This window comes from Scophthalmus maximus, chromosome 3 (genome assembly GCF_022379125.1).
Source record: "Scophthalmus maximus strain ysfricsl-2021 chromosome 3, ASM2237912v1, whole genome shotgun sequence".
Lineage (NCBI taxonomy): Eukaryota > Metazoa > Chordata > Actinopteri > Pleuronectiformes > Scophthalmidae > Scophthalmus > Scophthalmus maximus.
In genome coordinates this window covers 23,285,149-23,307,513 of record NC_061517.1, presented here as the reverse complement: position 1 = coordinate 23,307,513, position 22,365 = coordinate 23,285,149, and the positions used below count along the sequence as shown (strand labels likewise).

The window sequence follows — 22,365 nt, the reverse complement described above, 5'->3', positions numbered from 1 at the left end:
GTGCTGTTTCCTAGGCTGCCGCTACGAGGGACTATCCCTCACAGCGCTCTGTGTTTCTGCTCACTGCACACTCCTCCATTCCATCGTACGTGCCCGCTGTGGCTCAGATAATGGCCTCTCGCTCTGCACACAGTGAAGAGAGAGAGGAGAGGAGATGGAGGGAGAGGGAGGGGAGTGGAGGGAGGGAGGGAGAGAGAGAGAGAGAGAGGGGAAGGTGGGGGCTGCGACGAGAAGCCGACTGCATGTGTAGCCGAGAGAAAGAAAGAGGATATTGAAAAAAGGAAGGGAGGAGCAGACAGAGATAATGAGAAAGGAAAAAGGAGAGAACAGAAAGCTTTGGACATAAGAAGAGGCAAGAGAATGAGAAACGTGTGTGCCGTGCTGGGGGGAGGTGTGTTGTGTGTGTGTGGCTGGCTGTGTGCGCGTGTGTGAATGCATGCATGTGCACTTCGGCTCTCGCTCTGTCTGTGCGCTGCACAGACTGGAAGACATAAGAGGGAACAACCCCGTAGGGCCATTCTGCCTCACAGGCTACTGTGCCGGCAAGCAAGTCTCATGCTCCTCTCTGTCGGCTCTTCTGCTCTCTGCTCTACACCCGGCTGCTCCGACTGGGCGTCAAGGACCGCGTAAGTATGCGCCGCTGGTCCTCGGGCTCTCAGCCGGCTTCATATTGTCGGCGTCTCTGCTTCATGTTCCTGCTCAGCACGGCAGCAGAGGAAGGGGTGGGGGGGGGGGGGGGGGGGGGGGGGGGGGGGGGGGGGGAGGAGGACAAGAGGGAGGATGGGGGCTGTTGTGTATCTAGGATTTGGGTTCAGCTGTCTATTCACGAGCTGAACTTAACCCCCTCACTACCGCCGGTAGTGTCTTTAAACACTTCACCTCCTCCCCGTGGTGTTTTCATTTTTTAACATATTTTTTTTTTTTGCAGTGTCAGTGTTAAACAGAACTCACTTTGCTCTCACACAGAGTCGTGAAAGGCTTCTCTTGTTTGAAGGTTTACCCAGACACAGGTGACTGGTCTACCAGGTTCTGCAAGATCTGATCTGGTTTGGTGTGTTTATGGTTTTGGTTTAAGATGCAGTTATTGGTGTGTGTGTGTGTGTGTGTGTGTGTGTGTGTGTGCGTGTGCGTGTGTAGGTTTGTGTAGGTTTGTGTGTGTGTAGGTGTAGGTGTGTGTGTGTGTGTGTGTGTGTGTGTGTGTGTGTGTGACACAGTTAAAGGGAAGACTAGAGTAAATATTTGTCAAAGCACGTGATCTGTACGGTTCCAGGCACCCGGTTAGGTGTAAATCGCTGCAGGTGTGAGAGCTATCATTTCTAGCCTTTCCATCCTAGTCTGGCATGTAGACTCACAAAAAAAAGTCAGTCAAGGTTATGTGAGGTGTAGTTTTTGCAAATCTGCACCGGCACTTTTGGGAAAAAATCGGATGGTTGTAAATGTTCACCATGCAGTGCTTTAAAGCCATGCGACTTTATTCTGTGCTCATTTTCTTGTGTATGTAACTGTGAGAAAAAGAGGAAAAGAGAGTGTCAGTGTGACGGACGGTGCGTGATTGTGGGATGTTAGGTTGTGCGGTGTTGCAGTCACTCTGTTTCAACACTGCAGTTCTCATAACTGCCGTGCACAGCAACCCCCCCCCCCCCCCCCCCCCCCCCCCCCCCCCCCCCCCCCCTTCCTCTTTCCCGTCTGATGCCACTGATAGTGCAGACATGGGGCCTCTCACGTATTGCATGCCGGCTGTTCACTGCCGCCCCCCCCAACCCCAACCCACCTCTAACCAACACTACCGCCACCCCCTGGGACCCCCCATCAGACACCCGGCGCAGAAGGTGGAATTCAAAAGAACCGAGCATACTGCCCGTCCAGTAATTAGCCACTTCATAGGCTGATTTTAAAAGAAAAAAAAATTCTAATGATGGGGAGGCTGGACACCAGGCTCACTTTTGCTGTCATACACTGATGGATCTACAACCAAAGGCCATCTTTCTTCTTGCCTTCTGGCTGGAGATAATAGAATACTTAGTGGTTCGCAACTATCTGGATCAGGAACTAGTTCACATTATGTCAGGGTGTGTGTGCATACAATTTGTTATATCTCCCTCACAATATTATGTGTTATTCATGTCCTCTTCCAGGGAGGGTTAGTGCTTGCAGTATTTTGATGCATGTAAGTTTCCTTTTTAGTTAATGCTGCTGTAGAGAGTGAATCATACTGTAGCTGCTCTATTATAGTGAACACATAGGTAAAAGACTCTGACACTGTAAATCGTATTTATTGTACATTGGCTTATTTCTGAAGGGCTAACACAAAAATGCATTTATATTGTGAGTCTGCCACTGCTTTCGTTACAGAAGAGCAATTACACATGTGGGAACACACTGTTGAGCCACAACATGAACTCTGTCAATGATTTCTCAGCCTGCCCTTGGTTTATCTTTGTTATCGGTTCTTCTCTAGACTCCTTTAACTATGAAGAGTTAATCTGGGCCGAATACTGTTTGCAAGTAACATCTGAGAAAACATAGTTGCCTTTAACTGATAACTTGGATCAGTGGTCATTTAGACTAGTGTAGCCGCATTACTTTTTAACTGTCCACACATTTTGTATATTATCGTGGTAATACCCCTAATCGTACTTACAGCACACTAGGATAAACAGTTATTTGAGTTACAGGCGTGTCCCGACCAAGTAACTGCAATGTTTGCACGCTAGGTCATCTTGTAACAACACTTTCTTTCACTCTTTTGACAAAGATGTTCAGTATTTGTAGCTCTACACTTGGTCAGCAGTTCTTTCTGATACATTTTATGATGTGTGCTTTAATCAACCAGGGCATGGTCAAGGTTTTTGTTGGCCTAGATGAGGTGCTGTCTGTTGGGCTAAAGATTATCTTAGCATTACACACTGAATTTAAGATATTCAGTTCATTTTAGGTTTGCCATTTAAGGTTTTGTTTTGGTTGGAAACTTGGGTTTACGATCCAGTGAATGAGATTTGCACTGCTCGCTTTCAGACTCTTAGTTAAGCAGCAGTTTTCTGCTACAAATATTTTTTTCAAAGCTCAAGTAAGGACATCAACAAGCCTATCATGAACAATTTGAAAACATATTCAGATAGATGTTCTGTTTGAAAGATAAAGCTTTAACAAAAATAGGTCGACAAAGACCACAACAACTTAATCAATATCTGTTTTTTGGATGATGAAAGGAATTCATGTGTTGTAATCCGACAGTATATTTCATTTATTATTTGTTTTCTGTTCTGTTAGGAACATTTCTAAAATATGTAAACAGTTTGATTGCTTTCCCTTTCTAACAAATGTAGGCTTACTCTGTTGATACTGTTCATGGGGCTGTATATTTTTTCAGACCCATATAGAATGTGAATGAGTATTATATGCATGGTGTGTGGGCATTAGTTCAAGATATGTCCTCATTAACAATGTATTCCAAGTAGTCTTGTTTGTATGATTCCACTTTTGACAACTTGTGTATTGTACATTGTTTTCCTCACCCATCAGTGTGTATTTAATGCCCCACCTGTACACAGACAGTCTCCCAATACCCATGGCTTACATGTTTTAACTCCATCTGCCTGCTTTGCATAGCCCAACTGATTAGGAGTAGTGTGTCCATTTATGAAGAACTGTGAAAATGAAAATGCTTGTTGTGAAATTCCACTGAAGCCATAGTTAAGTCAGTTTTCCTCAGCCCCACTGACCTGACCCTGTAGCACTGTATGCTCTTAATGTGTCAGAAGTGGGAGGGAAAGTTCGGAGAAGAGTGGGGAACAAGGCAATGCAATCTGACTATACTTTGATTGTTCAAATTGTTCTTGTGTTATAGAGGAATTATACATATTTATATTTTTACATTCACAGGAATTGTTAATTACACATGCGGACACTGTGTTCATGCCTAATGTAATGTATCTAGTGTCTATGTTTTTGCATATTAGTTTAACCTTACTTACCTTGCTCCATATTTCTGTTTTTCAGACTGTTCGAGAAGTCAGTTCAGTGGATGGCCCCAGAAGTGGAGGCCAGATGGAAATTGGGTCACATGATCGCCTCCAGGAAGGCACGCTGAGCCTGGAACTGGCCAATGGGGTGAATTGCTACCAGAGTGATGATGAGGCATCTATGGAAACAGAGCAGCAGAGGGCAGGAAGTGTACCTCCAAGGCAGTGTTGGGTGGCAGGACATGGCAAAGTCAGTGACACCCAACAACAGCAGCCACGTTGGAACAGCAGCAGTGGGGCAACCCCAAGTGAGCCTGTTCACCATGCAAACATGGAGGATGCCCACAACCTGGTGGCTTTTTCTGCTATTGCTGGCTCATTGCCTCCCTCTTCTTCCTCTTCCTGCCCTCGCCCTAAGCCTAACACAGCCCAGTTATATGAGAGGTTCACCCAGGAAATGGTTGCTGATGGGGGTCAGGCCAGACTGTCGGCTGGGGCTCCTGAGGCAAGCCGCCAACCTCCAGAAGACCTGAACACCCTACAGACAGCACTAAGCCAAGCCAAACATGGACACAAGCCCCCTAACTGTAACTGTGATGGGCCTGACTGTCCAGACTACCTTGAGTGGCTGGAAAAGAAGATTAAGTTGGCAAACAGTGAGGACCAAGGTTCCCACAAGATCACTGATAATCCCCCACATTTACAGCCTCATCTACAGCAACCAATTTTGCAGCATCAACCTCATCCCTACACCCAGGTGAATGGTGGCCACCGACTTTCTACTTCATACTCCCAACAGCTACAGGCATCTCAAGGACCTCACCCGGAACAAATGCCCCGCCCCAAACCCCCAATTCCTTGCTCTCCCCAGGTGCTCTCCATAGCTAAGGAAAAGAACATCAGTCTTCAGACAGCCATTGCCATAGAAGCCCTGACCCAGTTATCTGGTACCAGTCCACAAGCTGTGGGCTCTCCAGGTCAAACCCCTTACAACAATAACCTCCATCGCCACCAATATACCCAGAACCTCCCATCCCAGCCCCCCAATGGCTCTAGCTTGATTCAATCGTCTCCTGGCAGCCACTCATCTTCCTCACGCTCTCAGTCTGTCCCTCCTGGAGTACACACCAACCAGAGGGTCCCAATGTCCTGTGAGCACCAAAGGCCCCAATCCCAGGGCCAGCCGCCTCATGCTACTCCTCTCCCTCCCTCTACCTCTCCCTTTCCAGGTCAGGGAAAGTCTCCAGGCTTCAGTCCCAATCCGCATCAATGGCAGCAGAGCTCAGGAAGAGGCTCTGAACAAAGGAACCCATGGATGTGTGTGAAGTCTGAGCCCAAGTCTCACTTCGCTGCAGCACCTCACAGTAGCTCAGACCCTATGTCAGAGCTTAAACAGCTGCTTGGTGACACCAGTGGCAAGTTCAGCAATGCTCCTTTCAAGCTTCCAGTCACACAGCAGCTCAGCTTGAACCAGAATGGAGGTGTGCAGGCCCATGACAACCCAGTACTGTCCAGATTAAAGCAAGAGCAAGACTCTGGTGAGCATTACCATCACACTGCCTCCATGGGACATTATGGCATGGTTAATGGTCAGCAGCAGGGTCAGCATTACCTTGGCACTCCCCTATCACCTGGCCAAGCAGCCATCAGTCATTCCACTCAGGCAGCTCTGCAACAACACCTTCACTACAAGAGGAACCTCTTCTCTAACCACTCCTCTGGATTTGGAGCAGCAGGCCCACATGCGCCTTTGGCTTGCCAGAACCTGAAAAAATGGTGGCCACAGACGGAGGCAGAAGGTTTACCACCTTTGGACATCAAGCAGAAACCTAAGGAGCCCAAGAAGAAAAAAAGCGTCCAGGGATCTCCTGTCATAAAAGCTATGGGTGGGATTCTAACAGGCTCTCCCCTGCCCAAACCCAAACAGATAATCATCAAGAAAACCAAGCAGAAAGCATCCATGCCAACCTTCCTGCCTCAGACTCAGATCACAATACAAAAAACCCCAGTCCTCATGATGGACAGAGCCCCGGCCCTGACCAGCCTGCAAGCAGGTTGTTTCCCCTCTCTGCCCCTCCACAGTAACTCCACTCAGGCTGCTGCTGCAGGCCTCCCTGCCCCAGCCCAATCTCAGGTATCTATTTCCAACTCCTCAATGAATCCCTCTTCTACTGTTTCTGCTTCGTCGGAAAACACTCCAGCCCTGATGAGCCCTCTGCCCCAACCCTTGGCCCCTGTAGCCAATGCTAAGTCAGAAGGACTGGGCACCCTGTCCTGCAGTAACACCAGCACCACCATACCTATGACCTCTACATCACCATCCAGCACCTCACAATTACCAAGTCTTATCAACATTGACCCGAAGTATGAAGATCTGATTCGCCAGTTTGAGGCTGAATTTGGGGACACTGTCCCAGATGCATCCGCAAGTCAGTCCATGGAGGAAACTGCAGCAGCCCCACACCTGGGAAATAAGTCCCAGTCCAGTCCTCAGGGCCTCAGTCCCACATCATCATCCACCTTCCAATCGGCTCCCCTAATTCTCACAACTCAAGACAGCTCCTCACTTCAGCCAAATGATCAGGAGAAGGAAGTTCACAAGGATGAGTCAGGGACCCATAGTGAGGCAACATTGAACCAGGCATCCACAGAAACGCATGAGGAGGAGCAGCATGAGGGGTCATATGTCTCTCTGCATCATCAGGCAATTCTGGACAAACTGCAGCAGCCCAGTGTGTTAGAGGATAATATGCCGTGTTCCCCGCTGCCTAAACGCATGAAGATTGAAGCCTCGGGTGATATAGCAGTACTGTCCACCATGTGCTATTCTGAAGAGGACACCCCAACAAAGGACAGTCTGCCTTCTTCTCCATCTCTCAAAGGCTTCCTAGAGTCTCCTCTGCGCTATCTAGACACCCCCACCAAGAGCTTGCTGGATACTCCTCCCAAGGATCTACAGTCAGAGTTCCCCCTCTGCACCTGTGTGGGTATGTCAGTGGTATTACAGTGTCTGTAAATGCTGAAGTTGTTGTCAGTCCACAAACTGAATTAGCCCTTTTCAGACACATATTCAGTAATGTTCAAACAAATATGACATGAATCCAAACATTGCCCTCATCTCTGAGTGGAAAAGAATTCAAGCAAGTAAATCTGTAATTACAGTGAATATGACTAATGTGAGATAGTAAAGGCGGCACAGGAGAATACAGGAATACATTGTTGGGCAAACTTGGAAGTTGAATATTTTGTTGTACCCATTGAGCTAAACATTAATCTTGCCATCACTGTCAGTGCTTTACTTCTACTACTAGTTAATCTACACAGGTCAATTATTAGTTGCTCTTTTTTTCAGTCCTCCCCCTCCAGTTTCTCTATGGATGCTTGTTGAGTGTGTCTAAGAATGTTTGTGTTGGTGAGTTGTGTGTCTGCGACCATCCATACTGCAACAGCGTGAGGCAATGAAGGCAGCAGGAAGAAACAATAGCAGCCGTGCCAGACCCAAACCCACACAGAAACGGGTTTGGGTCTGGCAGGCAAACAGAACAGCATCTTTGTTTATGCGACAGGGTTCAGTCTTGTTGTTTAGGCAGAACCAAGCTCAGGTTATTTATTTACAACAGTTAAGTCAAGTCAGATTTATTGATGTAACCCTAAAACAACACGATTTCAACCAAAATGCTTTGCAATCATGGCGGAGGAAAAGCAACACAAGTGTGGATAAAAAGAACAAGTAGTGCAATGATAGAATCAGAATCAATGCAAGAGAAAAACAAGGTAAAAGACACTGGAGATGACATAAAAAATAAAAAATAAATAATGATAGATATTAATCATGAGATAGAATCAGGCCGATTTAAAAGCAAGGTTTAAATGGCAGAGTAGAAGTGTATGGAAATGCATTGACCAAATTACTGTATATACTTGAAATAAATAAGGAAATTAATTTACTTATAAGTCAGCTTCAACAAGTGAAGCTGTTGGGGGACAGCTGCAGCGAAACACTTAACAGTGAACAGTTACTCAGTAAACCTCAGCAAACAGGTCTTCAAGGTAATAGTAGTACAACACCACATTGGACTACCTCCAACACACACTGATGCAGAGTACAACCATGAAGTACACACACACACACACACATCATTTCCACACAAGAATTTAGTATGACTCCTCCACTTCCTGCCCTGAGCCACACCCTGTCGCCTCCCAGCACTAACAGGGGAATCTGACATCATATTGTCATTGAGCCAGACACACAACAACACAGTTGTGTGTCCATATTTAAGATAATCAGCTGTAAGAATAGGACCTGTTTACATGTAGAGTTTCTTCCTAATGCTGGTGTAAAACACATAGCAAGCTGTTAACAGAGCTAGGCAATAAAAATTACATTATAGTTTAGTTAACAATCTTATTACACTTAATGTAGGACACATAAAGATTAGCGCTAAAGTCAAATGGCGGGCTTTACAAATACTGGTGTGTGTACGACAGTCGTTTGATGCACACACACACACACACACACACACACACACACAACACACACACACACACACACACACACACACACAACATAAACAGGTGTACACATTGTGCACTTGGACACACCCTTAGTCCCTATTAACACTCACATACAGTTTACTGAGTCAGTCATGCCTCCCACAAAAATGTTCTGCCTTGCAAAGTATATCCACACATGCACCACACCCTGAAGTCACAGCCCACTGTCTGTCTTTTTCTGAGGTAAACAGACTTACTGGTAAATGTTTGCAGCGTTATTGGAGACAACACTCAGTTCAATGAGGTAACGCAAAATAGGTCTTCATTGTGGCACTGGTAAAAGCCAAATAAATGATGTAGTTGATCAACACAGTATAACGGAATATTCAAGGTCGAAGTGTTGTGTCAAACTAGTGACCAAAACATGGTCCATGATATTGGCTGAGACTATTATCCATGTTGTTTATATCCAGCAAATAAAAACATACTAATAAAGTCAGTCAAATGCCTCACTTCCACTATGAGTGTAAGACAAGGAAGTTAAAAATGAATGGTAAAGTTATATTAATTCTGACATTAGAGACCAACCAGATTTTGTAAAGTGTGTTTGTCACAGATTGGTTATAATATGTAATACACTGTTAGTAAGAGAATGTCAATACCAAATGGTATCTATTGTCCTCACTGTGTACTGTGTCTTTTACTAGAAAAAATTGTGGAGAAGGATGAAGGGCCATACTACAATCACCTTGGATCTGGACCTACTGTGGCCTCCATCCGAAATCTGATGGAGACCAGGTGAGCACTCCACTCTCCTCTCCCCTTCCTCCTACATGTTCTTGCTTTCCATGCCTCTCCCTCCCCTCCCCCTCCTGCCCCTCTCTCTCGACCTTCCCTCCTCCTCACATTTAGTCCTCAGGGAATCTGTGACCCAGAATCCTGTAGGAGGAACAGCATCATCAGCATGTCAGAGGGAGGAAGAAGGATAAAGATCCAATCAAAGCGAGAGAAAAGGAGAAAGATGGCAGGAGATGAAGTCAGAAGGAAGGGATAGGAGAATGGAGAAAGTAAATTGTAGTAGACAGTATGAAATAATGGATATGGGGCACTTTTTGTGCACTAACATCAAGATCCGTTATTTGCGTTATACAACTGTGATTAATTAAGGCTAAAACATGGTGTTTAATATCTTTTTACATACAAATGGTATACATACAAAACTAACCTCAAGTCGAACTGAGGGTAAAATGTATGAGAACCAGATTCCATTCAGTATCAGCCAGCAGGATGCATACATCCCATCCATGTCTCATATTTAGAACTAACAAGACAGCCTTCCAAAACGAATCCAGTAATCCAGATTCATTTTAGCAGTTCAATCTTGAAAGGATTACTATTATTTAGTCAATTCAGCAAGGAACAGCAGAAAGTTTGTCTGCTGGTGACTTTAATAACCAAAGTGCGGCTCCAGTGTCTTTTTCTGGAAATGTTGTTGTTGCTCCCTCACCAAAACTGGTCAAACTTGATGAACTGTTTTTAATGATGAATGAAGAATTGCCATATTTGTCATAGCCTGGTTAACACATTCAGGTGATGTTTTACGGTGTTGGTTATTTGCAACCACAGACTACAAAATACTCAGTGTTGTATCCTTCTGTAACTGGATGCTTCATTGACCAGTGCTTTGAATGAAAAGGTACTGACATTGTACAGAGGCAAATATTTTACTATTATTCACTGAAAGGCTGGTTTTCAATAAGACCAGTGAGTCATTAGTCCCCGGATAGGACAGGTTGAGTGGTGATGTTGGACCAGAGACCACTTTTTGTTGTTTTAGAGATGATGTAGGATGTTAAGTCCCCATAGTCCCTAGATGACCTTTGACCCACCCCTGACCCTGGCCGGCCATCCCTGTGGTGCTAGAGCCTATTCCCCTCCCACTCCCTCACCCCCCCGGGTGATTGCTATTCAGCAGGAGCCCCTTGTGTTCATGCCAAATCTGCTCAGGGCTGATGTTTTCACAATGGTAGGTATCAGGCAGTAACGGGACTTGATATAGCATCTGACAGGTCCTGATGGTCTCCCCCCACCCCCAACGCAACCTCTGACCCCTCCCTTCCCCTATACACCTCCACGCTCTATCAAAAGATGGGCAGAAATGCAGCCTGCCTGTCCGAGCTCTCCCAACACTGATACACACAAACGCAAAGAACAAATACAAAAATGTGTACGCAAATTGACTGCATGCATGCCCATGTGGACACAAACTCCAGCACAGAAATCTGTCAAAGAGAAGCCCCGTGGCTGGCTTTGTGTAGAGGCCAGTGGGTTCTGTTTTACATTGTCGTGCCTGTGTGAATCTCAGCAGAGCCTTGTGAACACTTGTCCCCAGCCAGAACCGCTGAGATTGGTCTGTCTTTTTTAGAGTTCACATACTGTATGCTGCTGCTCCGACAGCAGAATACAGAAAATTCCACGGATTCAGAGAAAGACAGGCAAAAGCCATACCTAGCCAAGAAATTACAATAATAGGAACAACTCTTAATGAGGTCTGTCATGACAAAACCTTGGGTGCAACGGGATCATATCTCCGTTACATCACCCCGCAGTGCTGCTGAGGTTTTGCCGTGGCCATGGGTCGCTCATTGTTTATGCAATGTGGTACCAGTTTCAGTAGTGTATTCAGCTATGTAAATTATTATATTTTTACACATTCTGGCTCCATACATCCAAGTGCTGAACCGGATGAACATTCAAAGAAGTAAGAATTTTCTCTCCCCCTGTGTAGGTATGGAGAGAAAGGGGAAGCTGTCCGGGTTGAGAAAGTGGTGTACACAGGCAGAGAGGGAAAGAGCTCACAAGGATGTCCTATTGCAAAATGGGTAAGTAGCATCGCATCACGTCACATCCACCAGCTCATCAAGTTTGAAAAAGCCCCCATCCCATGTGAAGACAAAGTTGTTTTTTTATAGATTCCCAACCTCTTAAGGTGATTGTGTTAAAATAAGAGAGAACAATGATGACAGCCAAACAACAAAAGAATTGTGCGAGTGTGTGTGTGTGTGTGTGTGTGTGTGTGTGTGTGTGTGTGAGTGTGGCGTGTGCGCACTTGCGTGCGTGCATGCGTGCGGGGTCATGGGGAGACACTCGGCCCGGTTTAGAGTGAGTAAATCAGTAGGAGGTCTTTCTCTGAAACAACAGCCTGTACATCCACAGATACTTCCTGCTAATGACTTTATGGATTCGAGCCTAAGTGTGTGTGCTGGAGACAGAGGGAGAGGGGGATTATAGACATAATGTAAGTGAAAGAGTGGTAAAAACAAAAGTTGTGAGTAATCAGATATTAAGGTAATGTGAGGTAAATGCGGGATATGTATATCCTCTTATCCACCAGTATGTATGTATATATGTGTATATATATATATATATATATATATATATATATAGTCTTATTCTACCACTACTATATGCATATGATGACTTTCCAGCCAATATGACCTGGCATCATTAGGAGAATTAGGAATGGTGCTTTTCATCAAAGCAGGAAGCTCAAATGTTTATTACTAACAAATAAAACTTCAATTTTAGGCAGTAGTAGGTTTTACAAGATTCAAGATTGAAGTGGGACCCCCCCCCCCCCCCCCCCCCCCCCCCCCCCCGAGTAAAAGCTAAAAATAATGATGAACTCTGTTTCCTGTCAGGTGATCCGTCGTGGCAGTGAGACAGAGAAGCTGCTGTGTCTGGTGCGTGAGCGTGCAGGCCACCACTGTGCCAACGCTGTCATCATTATCCTCATTATGGCCTGGGAAGGTGTCCCGAGGATGCTGGCTGACAAGCTGTACCACGAGCTCAGTGAAACCCTCACTAAATACGGCAACTCCACCAGCCGGCGCTGTGGCCTAAATGATGAGTTAGTATTGATGGGCACTCTTTGACCCTGGTTTTCTAACTTACGCATGTGTGAATGTGCAAACAAATGGTGGGTTATTATCAGACCTTATATCTGGTATTTTGGTCATGGAGGTACTTATCTTTGTAGCATCTTTTATTTAACAAAATTTTATCTCAAGGCATTTTATCAGAAGCTAAAGGAAGAACCATGTCGCCAAGGAATTTATGGTGAAAAAATGTGGCTTGCTTTACGCATACAATTCTATGTGATTGAATCCACCTCTCATCTGGGCTCACGTGGATGTCTGTGATATGGAAAAGTCCAAGAACTCGACACACGATGATAAAATCAACAGTTAACTCGACACACGATGATAAAATCAACAGTTAACTAACTTAAAAAAAATCTTAATCATGCATTTTCCTCACCAGATGTTTGCACATGTACTTTAAACTCTTATTAGCCAATTGAGCCAATATGTGTGTGTATTATAAGTGTAGGATAAGGATTGCAGGAGACTGCAATGATGTGGTTTAACGCCTCCAAATGAAATGTTCTGCCTGCCACATTTTTCATGTCCCACTCAGCTCAGTTGACAAATAGCATACACGCACGACTTGCAAGCACACAGGGGGTACACGTCATTTACAAGTGAATCTGCTCACTGTCTCCCCATGCAGTCGCACCTGCGCGTGTCAAGGCAAGGATATCGATACTTGTGGTGCTTCCTTCTCCTTCGGCTGCTCATGGAGTATGTACTTTAATGGCTGTAAGTACGCTCGCAGCAAAACGCCACGCAAGTTCAGGCTACAAGGACATCACGCTGAAGAGGTACTTATCACACAAAGCCACTTGTCACAATATAGCAGTCTGATTTTTGAAGGTCTCTTTTCTATTTCAGAGTCTAGTCACTTTTGTAATCTTCACTAATTTTCTGGTGGCGTTTTACAGCTCCTTTGGTGTGAGTTTTATTCTGACCTGTGAGCCATGTTTTTGCACGGCAGGAGGACAAACTCGGGGATAACTTTCAGCATCTAGCGACTGAGGTGGCTCCTCTGTACAAACGGCTGGCCCCACAGGCGTACAGTAACCAGGTTGGTTCTACAGGCAAAATCTTAATACAGTAACAATTTCGTGTTGCCAACAACTATGCATGCCACTCATGTTTTCCACATACAGTGAGTAGCGTCAAGACCGTTGTCTGTCACATTTCAACACTTTCTGCTTCCGGCCAAGAAGACTGATGTGCCGCCTTTTTTGAGTGGCAAAAACAACTTAACGATGTTTGTGTGTGTGTCTATCTTGGATGAATGTAAGTTAAAAATAAGTTGCCTCCTGTTGCTGTCCTCTCCCTCAGTGCCAGACAGAGTTGAGAGCTCCAGAATGCAGGCTGGGCTTAAAGGAAGGCCGGCCGTTCTCTGGAGTCACTGCTTGCATGGACTTCTGTGCCCATGCTCATAAGGACCAGCACAACCTCCCTGATGGTTGCACAGTGGTAAGATCACTTACCAGTCCTAAATGTGTGTTGTTTTTCGGCTAATTTGAAATGAATGATGGCTGTTTTATTCTTTTTGTGAAGCTAAATACGTTAAATGAAAAGTGTTGATGTTTTAATCTGTGTCCATTTCGCCTTGCTCTCCCTATCTCTTTCTGTTAGGTGTGCACTTTAACCAAGGAGGACAACCGTGCGGTGGGGGAGATCCCTGAGGACGAGCAGCTTCATGTGTTGCCGCTTTACAAGATCTCCCCGACTGATGAGTTTGGCAGTAAGGAGGGCCAGCACCTCAAGATGCAGACCGGAGCCATCCAGGTGCTTCAGACTTTCCGCCGTGAAGTGCGCAAGTTGCCCGAACCTGCTAAGTCTTGCAGACAGCGCCGTCTGGAGGCCAAAAAGGCTGCCTCCGAGAAGAAGAAAAATAAACTCATGCAGCAGACAGGGGAGACGCCGGAGAAAACAGTGGTCCAGACTAAGGTCTGCGGTTCACCTCAACCCGAAGGCAATAAAGGTGGGTTATTGTTTTCTGTTTTTGTTTGCGTGACTATAACACTATAGTGGTCAGTCAGGACCACTATAGTAAAAATTTCAATAATCGTGATTAGTCATATATGGCGGTATGACTCTGTTCTGGGACCTCCCTGCCCTTCCACGTGTACATGTGGAAAACTGAGGAAGGGAGAGCACATCTCCCTACCATTCCATGAGCCTTCATGGAAGTAAACATCACCCCCCGACACCTTAAGAGACGTGCTAGCGACAAACGCTACGACTCAGGGGTTTTGGCCTCGTGGTCAAAGTGTTTGTCTGCCATACCCGAAAACATCAACAAACAAACAATCTTTCTCCAAAATCACTTACTGCCCCTTTAATTAGAGCACACAAAGTACAAAGTACAAAATTGGCAAAGGTCGTATACCTTTGCCAATTGAATGTGTAGAAGAGAATCAGCTGAGCACTCAGCTGGCATAGAGATCTCTACTATCAGCTGATGTGCTGATGGTGGCTGAGCTTGACTGTGGCCTGCCTGAAGTAATGCTATGCTCAAGTTAGACTTAGGGCCTTGGGTGGTAAAAGACCAAAAATAATGCTCCACAGAAGAAAATAGAAAAAATGTAATGCTTCTAATGAGCTGACTTATGAAATTTAGTTTGTAATTTGACTTTCCTATGTTTGAAACTTTCAGCAATTATTAAACAAGAGATGAAGCCCAACATCAAGAAGGAGCCCTTCGACGGATCAATAGATGGATACCCTGTGCAGCCAGCAGACCCATTCAACAACATTTATCCACACCCTGCCTACTATGCAAGGGGAGGCCTCCCCACAACTGGCCAGCCCTCTGCACCAGATCCAGTAAACGGTTACCATCCGCCACCCACTCTGCCCTCTGTGCACTATGGCTACTACAACTACCCTCCAAATGCACTTTTCCCCCCTAAGCTAAGGACCTATGAGGGTCGAAATGGTTCTTTGCCCAAAGCAGGTGGTAATGCTGTCCAAGTAGACAAGAAGCCTGATATTCAGAGTCTTCGGGCTAAACTGGCCCAGTCCTACCCCAGCCACCTGGAGCAAACCAACCAACCACACCATAGCGCTTATGGCCAGCCTGCAGAGTACAACCATTCCCGTCCTTCCTCTGTCTCCTCTGAGCACTCCAACATAGGCACTCCAGTAATTAAACAGGAGCCTATGGATGTGCCAGTGTACGAAGGCACATTGCCAAGCCAGGCTGGGGCTAACACACCTAGCAGCACCATCCAGCATGCTGCCTGGCCAGGGCACAAGCTTAATGGTAGTATCATTCCCACAAACTGGGACAGCCATCTAAACCATAAACAAAGTCCTGAAGCATCATCGTTGAACCTGGAAAAGCAGCAGTTTCACCAGCACCCCCAGCAGCGGCAGCACTCTCCTTTCCCCCAGCAGTGGCCCTCCTACCCTGGCTCAAATGCCATGATGGCTTCCCCTGCCCCATCACCATCACTCCAGATACCTCTGTCTCCGTCCTCTAACCCAGGCACACCACATCTAGGTAATATATACCAAGGCTCCCCTCGTCCTCCCACTCCACGCCCAAGCACCCCTCACCCTGGTACACCACAGCCTGGCACCTCTCACTCAGGCTCAGTTACCCCACAGCCAGGTACCCCAGGCCCCGGCACGCCAAGGCACTGGCCCAGCCCTGCTCCTAGTCCTCAACCGAATCCCTGGGCCATGGGGCCTGCTGCGTATAGCCCTGGTTTGAAGCACAGCAATCCCGCAGGAGCTTACCCTGACAAAATCTGGTCCAAGACTGGGGAGAGTCGCTGTTCCACTCCCCTTGGGCTCCAGGAGAAAGCCTGGAAGTCTTGTGGAGGTTCAGTGGCAGGCAGTACCCCATCCCCTGCCCCTGAGGGCCGCCTCTTCCCTGATTCCCTGCAGCAGTCAGATCAGGCCTGCTGGGACATGGGGCGAGCTGACAGTGACACCAAGAGCACCCATGGTCGGGAAGATGATGATGATGAGGTATGGTCTGACAGTGAGCACAACTTCCTGGATCCTAATATTGGGGGTGTAGCGGTTGCACCAGCCCACGGCTCCATCCTGATTGAATGTGCCATTCGGGAATTACATGCCACTACGCCACTCAAAAAGCCTGATCGCTCCCACCCCACCCGCATCTCCCTGGTCTTCTACCAGCACAAGAACCTCAACCAGCCTGTGCACGGCCGGGGTCTGTGGGAGGCCAAAATGAAGCTGCTGGCAGAGCGAGCGCTGCAATGGCAGAGGGAAGCAGCTCTCCGTGGACTCTCCCAGGAAGACATTAAGGCCCTTGGTAAGAAACGCAAGTGGGGGGCTACTGCGGCAGGTGCCAGTCCAGGACCTGGACAATCTAAAGACACGAGGGAGGGGCCGGTGACGCGGTTAGCCCCCATCTTTCACACCACCTCTATGGTTACTGTGTCTCCCTATGCCTTCACCCGCCTCACTGGGCCCTACAGCTACTTAGTCTGAGGTCAGACAGACACAAAACTGACTTGGTGGTGCTGTGAAGGGCTGGAGAGAGTGATGAGCAGGATTAATGTCTGTCCGCCATCTTGCAGTCTGGCATCTCTCCATCCTGCCCCCTCCGCTGTCCTCTTGGAGGAGGGGACATTTTTATTTTTTTTTACCTCATGTCAGGCAGTGGTTTGGGCTTCAGACACACTGCCTGTGGTGCTCTTCCTCTCACTTCCCTGGAGAGGAACTCCATTGCTTTTTCTTGTTTATAGAATATTAATGGTTCTAATTATTGCTATTATTATCAATATAATTATGATTGCTATTGTTGCTGTCAATGTTCAAGTTCATGTTGTTATTACAGGTATTATAATGAAGACTTGTTTGTTTTCTATTATTGCTGTTTTCATTAATATTATTAATGATGTGATTTTTTTTCTTATATATTTTTTTAAACCAATCAGTCTGAGTCAGTCAGACTCAAACTATTTTTTTTTCCATTTGGAAAACGTGTACCCTATTTTTCTGTTCAATCTTCTTTGTTCTTGTGAGTTTTCTAGCTGTGCTTAGAGGAGGAGCCATTATCTGCCTCACAAGAAAGCAAATCAATATTCCAGAAATATTGTCTGTGAATCAAAAAGCCTTTCGAGCAGGCTTGCCACAAACCCGTCTCTATACTGACAACAAACAGATATATAGCTTTAATTATAAGTTGGCCAGTTTAGGCCTCCCTAAAGGAAAATTCCAATATTATCAATGTGGTCCTAAACATCCTCATTTTGGCCGTCATGAGGATTTTGTTAAAATTTTTATTTGCATATACATTCTATTATGATAAATATTGTCTACACACATGGTAATGGAGTATATCGTATTTCCAAATTATCGATTGTAATTGTGCTGATGCAACCCATCATACCTTTTTAGATATTCCATTTACACAGCAGAGGAGCAGTGGTTGGTTTCAGTGTGTATGGGAAAACAGAGAACCTAGAAGGCTGAAACCGAGCTCTGAAGTCAGCAATAATAATTTATCATTAACAAATCCAACTATTCGGATGCTAAAGGTGGGAAAATAGCTCCATTTTAAAATTGCCATTAGCCCTTGGACAATACATTGCTTCTTCTCTTGTCCTTAGATGATGTGCTCCTCCTCTTCTACGCTCATCCAGCTTTCAACTGGTGCTCAACTTTCAGCTCTGATCGATTTTCATTCCACTACTCTTCATGGCACTTGATGCTGTAGTTGTTCTGGTGCTCTAGCTCACATCTGCCTCGAATAGCATTTGCAAGTTAATATTTTTGTTTTGACCAAAACAAATTATTACTAGACTGATTGGTCTTGTCACTAATGGTTAGACAATGGTGCAGGGAATTTATCATGCAATGAAAAGTATCTTGCAGATATTACAAATTCGTTGTTTTCCATGTGGAAAACTGTACGTATCTGTTATTCCACTGAGGCTAAAATGAGTGATATTATTTTCAAATGCCATTTGACCCAGATCAGCAATTAACACAGAGGTGTAACACGTGGCGCTCTTTATCTTCCTATTCAAGTAGTGGTGAGCACTTCCCAGTGTAAACTCTAGAGGGCAGCAGTGACCGCTGTTTCAAAGTGGTGCATACAAACAAACCTACAAGCACTTGAGATCCTTTCAGAAGCCAGATGAGCCTTGCTTTGCTGCTTTGACCACCTATGGCCAGTAGAGGGTAATGTCATACCCTGTCTGCTGACCATGGATGGGCCTTGTCCAAAGCAGCGCGAGGTAAAAACTGATCTTTGTCCATCGTGGCACAAATGTGAATGAAGTCTGGAGATGAAGCCCACCCAGGTTGGCAGCAGGAAACCGTGTTGGGATAGCAGTGCTTTCGGTGCAACTAGACACACTCTGGTGCTCTCCTATTACACTTGATTTACTGTGAGGGGCCCACTCCTCTTCCTCTGCATGGTGCTGTCATCTTCGAGCAGAGCATGTGTGGTGTGTCCCTCTGCAGGCACCTTGTCACCACAGAGCCAGCCAATCAAAGTGGCTGCCTGGTGGTCGCACTTCTGCCACTGGGCTTAAGAAAACCGGTTCCTTTTTGAGGTGTTTTGGCAGTTTGTCGTGGCAAAGTGGTTTTGTCTCACACAATAGTACACTGTACAGGGCAGAGAAAGCACAGTCATTCGTACATGCATTCTTGGTCACTCCTTCACAGAGAAAACAACAGTACGAAGAGTTGAAGGGAGAAAATGACTGTCACTTCTGGGAGTAGGCAGCGAATGCAAAAGCAATGAGTCAATGAATCTCTCACTTTGTGTGTGTGTGTGTGTGCGTGCGCGCATGTGTGTGTGTGCGTGTGAGTGAAAGAGAAAGAACCAAAGAGAGAGACTATTTGATAAATCGCTCATTTTTATTTTTCTCTCCATGAAGCAGGTTACTATGATGGTGTCACAGTTTGCAACATGTGATTAAAATGAACATGAGCGACTAATAGAACTTGATTCAGACTAACTCCTGGATGCTGGTTGGTTGTTTGGCCTCAGGCCCTGGTCATCTGTGAAAGACCCTGTTACCTCTCCCGGGGGTCTCCAGCTCTCTACCTCATGCTGTAGAGACACTGGTCATAATCCCAACGTGCTACTGAGGGCAGAGAATCATGCATATGTCCCTTTGTGTGCTCTAGATGTCCTCACTCACTTTAACCTGCGTTTTTTTTTTAGTTTGTTTTTTTACTCTTATTTATTACTACATGGTGATGATGATGATGATGATGATGATGAAAATGATTGTCTTTGATGTTTTTTTTTCATCTTTTTTTATATAGCTAATACAAAAAATTGTACATACAGAAGAAAAGATTTATAAAAACACTTTTAATCTTGATTTCAATGACAAAAAGAAAGAGCCGAATATTGACAACTTGAAGCTTAGGGTTTCTTTTTTATTTTCTCAAGAGAGAGATAAAAAAAAAAATGTAAATATTAAAATATTTAGGTAAGATTATTTAACTGGTGAGGATAGTGACTAAACCATGAATGACAAGGGGGTATTTTAAAGTCTCTGACAGCCCTTGACGACCGTAAGCAACACTTGGACCCGATGTGTTGAGTGTAAATGTGTGCTTAGTAACACTGTAGTTTTGATTTCTTTAGTACTGTACCCCATGTCAGCATGTAACTGACGAAGACCTGTCACTTTCTTAAAAAATTCATCAACCCAATTATCTAACAGGAAACTGCACTCAACTTGCTCACAGACGATCCCCCGCATCGAAATTTTCTCACCAAATCCCCTACAAAAATGATAAATTGTAGAATTTTATGGAGAAAAAAAAGAAGGGTCTGCTTGACAACCAGGATTTCATTCTATATATATATTTTTTTAACAGCAGGTGTCAAACAACACAAGAGAAACTCTCTCATTACGAATGTAAAGTAATGTCAAATTCAAATTTATCAATGGTCTAAGGTCGGAAAGTTAAGGACAAATCAAAATTGGAAGCTAGACACCTGATCTGTGCTGTATGTTGTTTAAAGGGTTAGTTCAACAGTTTGGTAAATTCACCTACGAGGTGTTGCAACAGAGGGAAACGACTAGCCTGGCCCTGTCCAAAGGTAACTCCTACTAGTACCTCAAAAGCTCACTAGTTAGCATCCTTCATTAAGTCCCTGGCCTGGAACTAGTTCAGCACATATCCCCCGTTTTCGTATGGATCACACCACTGTGACAGTTTATTACTGAGCTGTAGAGGTGCTCATAGGCTGGTACTGTTACATTTGGACAGAGGCAGGCTAGTTTTTTCGTTTTCTGTGCTGAGAACTGAGAACGATGTTGCATTGTTCCTGTAATATCAGTAGAATTTCCCATGATAGCTTAACCAGCAGAGCCACATATTCTGGACGTTCAGGAACAAAGAGCTAGTCTAAAGTGAATCAGTGGGCGATGATTATTATAAAAAATTAAAAATCACACTCTTTGTCAGTTCTGTTTGACTATCAGGTAAGACAGCCTCCCTGCTTGTTTAGATGTATCTGTCATAATTATCTAATCTAGTTCTCATAATTGTAAGTATGCACTTGGCATAATAATCATGACGCCCCTGCGGAAGACGCACAGTGTTGTGATGATAATTATATGACATTGTGGTTAACAATAGTGTGATTGGTGCAGGGACTGGGCCCATTTTCCTTTTGAACCATGATGCATGGCCCACACATATACACACTTGTCTAATTAAAGGGTGCTGAGGATACGGTGGGTTTCTTCATAACTTAATAATGTAAATTTGTCTTGGGAGTTTGGCAGATGGTTCCCATGCGAGGCGCCACCTCCCAAGCACGTACCAGATTGGGGGGGGGTCAGCTGGTGCTATTATGATGCAACACCTTAAATTCACTGTGTAAAAATTTGAGGGATGAATGATCACCACAAACATATTTCTGAGGTCCTCGGATGTCAAGAGAATTTGACATGAGATTCAAGCAGTTTCACGGGATGGGGCGCTGCCCTGGTGCTGACTTTATGAGTCAAGTCTTTTGTTACAACGCTACAAATTTACATCTCTTTTTGAGTGTGCAGAGGGGGGCACTCGAACAGCTGATCACATTCTCTATTAGTATTCATTCCATGTTGTACTTGAAGTCACTTAAACTAGAACGAGATATAGAATCATATTATATGAAGACTGTTATCTGGGGTTCACGTTTGGTACTGGGCAAGTACCAAAGGCTATTGAATTTTTTGTTGTTGTTGTATATGTTCATGTTAACTGAAAACTAAGATATTTGAACAATACAAGAATAGCAATTGTGTACTGCCTCCCTCTTCCTCTCCCTAGTCATGCACTTCCTTTACTCAACCCCTCTCTTTCTCTTAACACCTTGTATATTTTGTCTTTTTCTCACACACACAAACGTAGATATACATGTGCATCGCACCGTGTATGGCCCACCCTTTAGAAGTCTATGAACACCTAATTCAATGAACACTCCAAATTTGGGATAGAGACTTGGACCCTGGCCCATACACTGACACACACACACACACACACACACACACACAAATAAAATAAACAAAAAAAAGAAAGAAAACAAACCTACACAACTGGCAGCTACATTCCTTTTTTAAGTTTTGGGATTGTTCTTGGTTCTTTATTTTTCATGTTAAGGATGCAGTATGTAAAAAAAGAGTGTTTTTGTTCAGTCTCTCTCTCTTTGTAGCTGTATGGTGTATTATGTGAATACATAGTGTATGTGGTTAAAAGCCCACAATATTGTTTTATGTTGAGCGATAAATAAAAACATTGAAGTGAAAAAACGGGTTTGGCTCTGCTTTCTGGTCAGGCTGGTGCTGGGTCCGATTCAGGACAGTGAAACTGTAATCTCTGATGTGTCATCACAGCGTTCATCACAGTAGAGCACATACCTCCACCAAGGCCCAAAATAATTTTTATTGGATCTGTCATCTGGTACCGGCTGTCAATCATGCTTTATCCACACTCCAATGCATACAGTGCTTTATCGTCTATTTTACCCTAATTGGTACCATCAT

The 22,365-nt window shown here is 45.0% G+C and overlaps 1 protein-coding gene across 5 annotated transcripts in view; it reads left to right on the top strand.

Annotated features, from left to right (window-relative positions):
• tet3 (tet methylcytosine dioxygenase 3) overlaps nucleotides 1-21,868 on the top strand; it is a 31,544-nt gene extending 9,676 nt beyond the window's left edge. For 4 of the 5 annotated variants that reach the window (XM_035638890.2, XM_035638888.2, XM_035638889.2 and 1 more), the window contains 9 exons: nucleotides 4,000-6,949; nucleotides 9,167-9,257; nucleotides 11,248-11,341; nucleotides 12,161-12,369; nucleotides 13,032-13,182; nucleotides 13,356-13,445; nucleotides 13,709-13,846; nucleotides 14,009-14,357; nucleotides 15,033-21,868. In XM_035638890.2, coding sequence (XP_035494783.2) covers nucleotides 4,048-6,949; nucleotides 9,167-9,257; nucleotides 11,248-11,341; nucleotides 12,161-12,369; nucleotides 13,032-13,182; nucleotides 13,356-13,445; nucleotides 13,709-13,846; nucleotides 14,009-14,357; nucleotides 15,033-16,843 — 5,835 coding nt within the window. In that variant the 5' untranslated portion in view covers nucleotides 4,000-4,047 and the 3' untranslated portion in view covers nucleotides 16,844-21,868. Of the gene's footprint in view, nucleotides 1-199; nucleotides 627-3,999; nucleotides 6,950-9,166; nucleotides 9,258-11,247; nucleotides 11,342-12,160; nucleotides 12,370-13,031; nucleotides 13,183-13,355; nucleotides 13,446-13,708; nucleotides 13,847-14,008; nucleotides 14,358-15,032 lie in introns of those variants that run through there. The other variant, XM_035638887.2, reaches the window with a different exon arrangement.
• The last annotated feature ends 497 nt before the right edge of the window (nucleotides 21,869-22,365 follow it).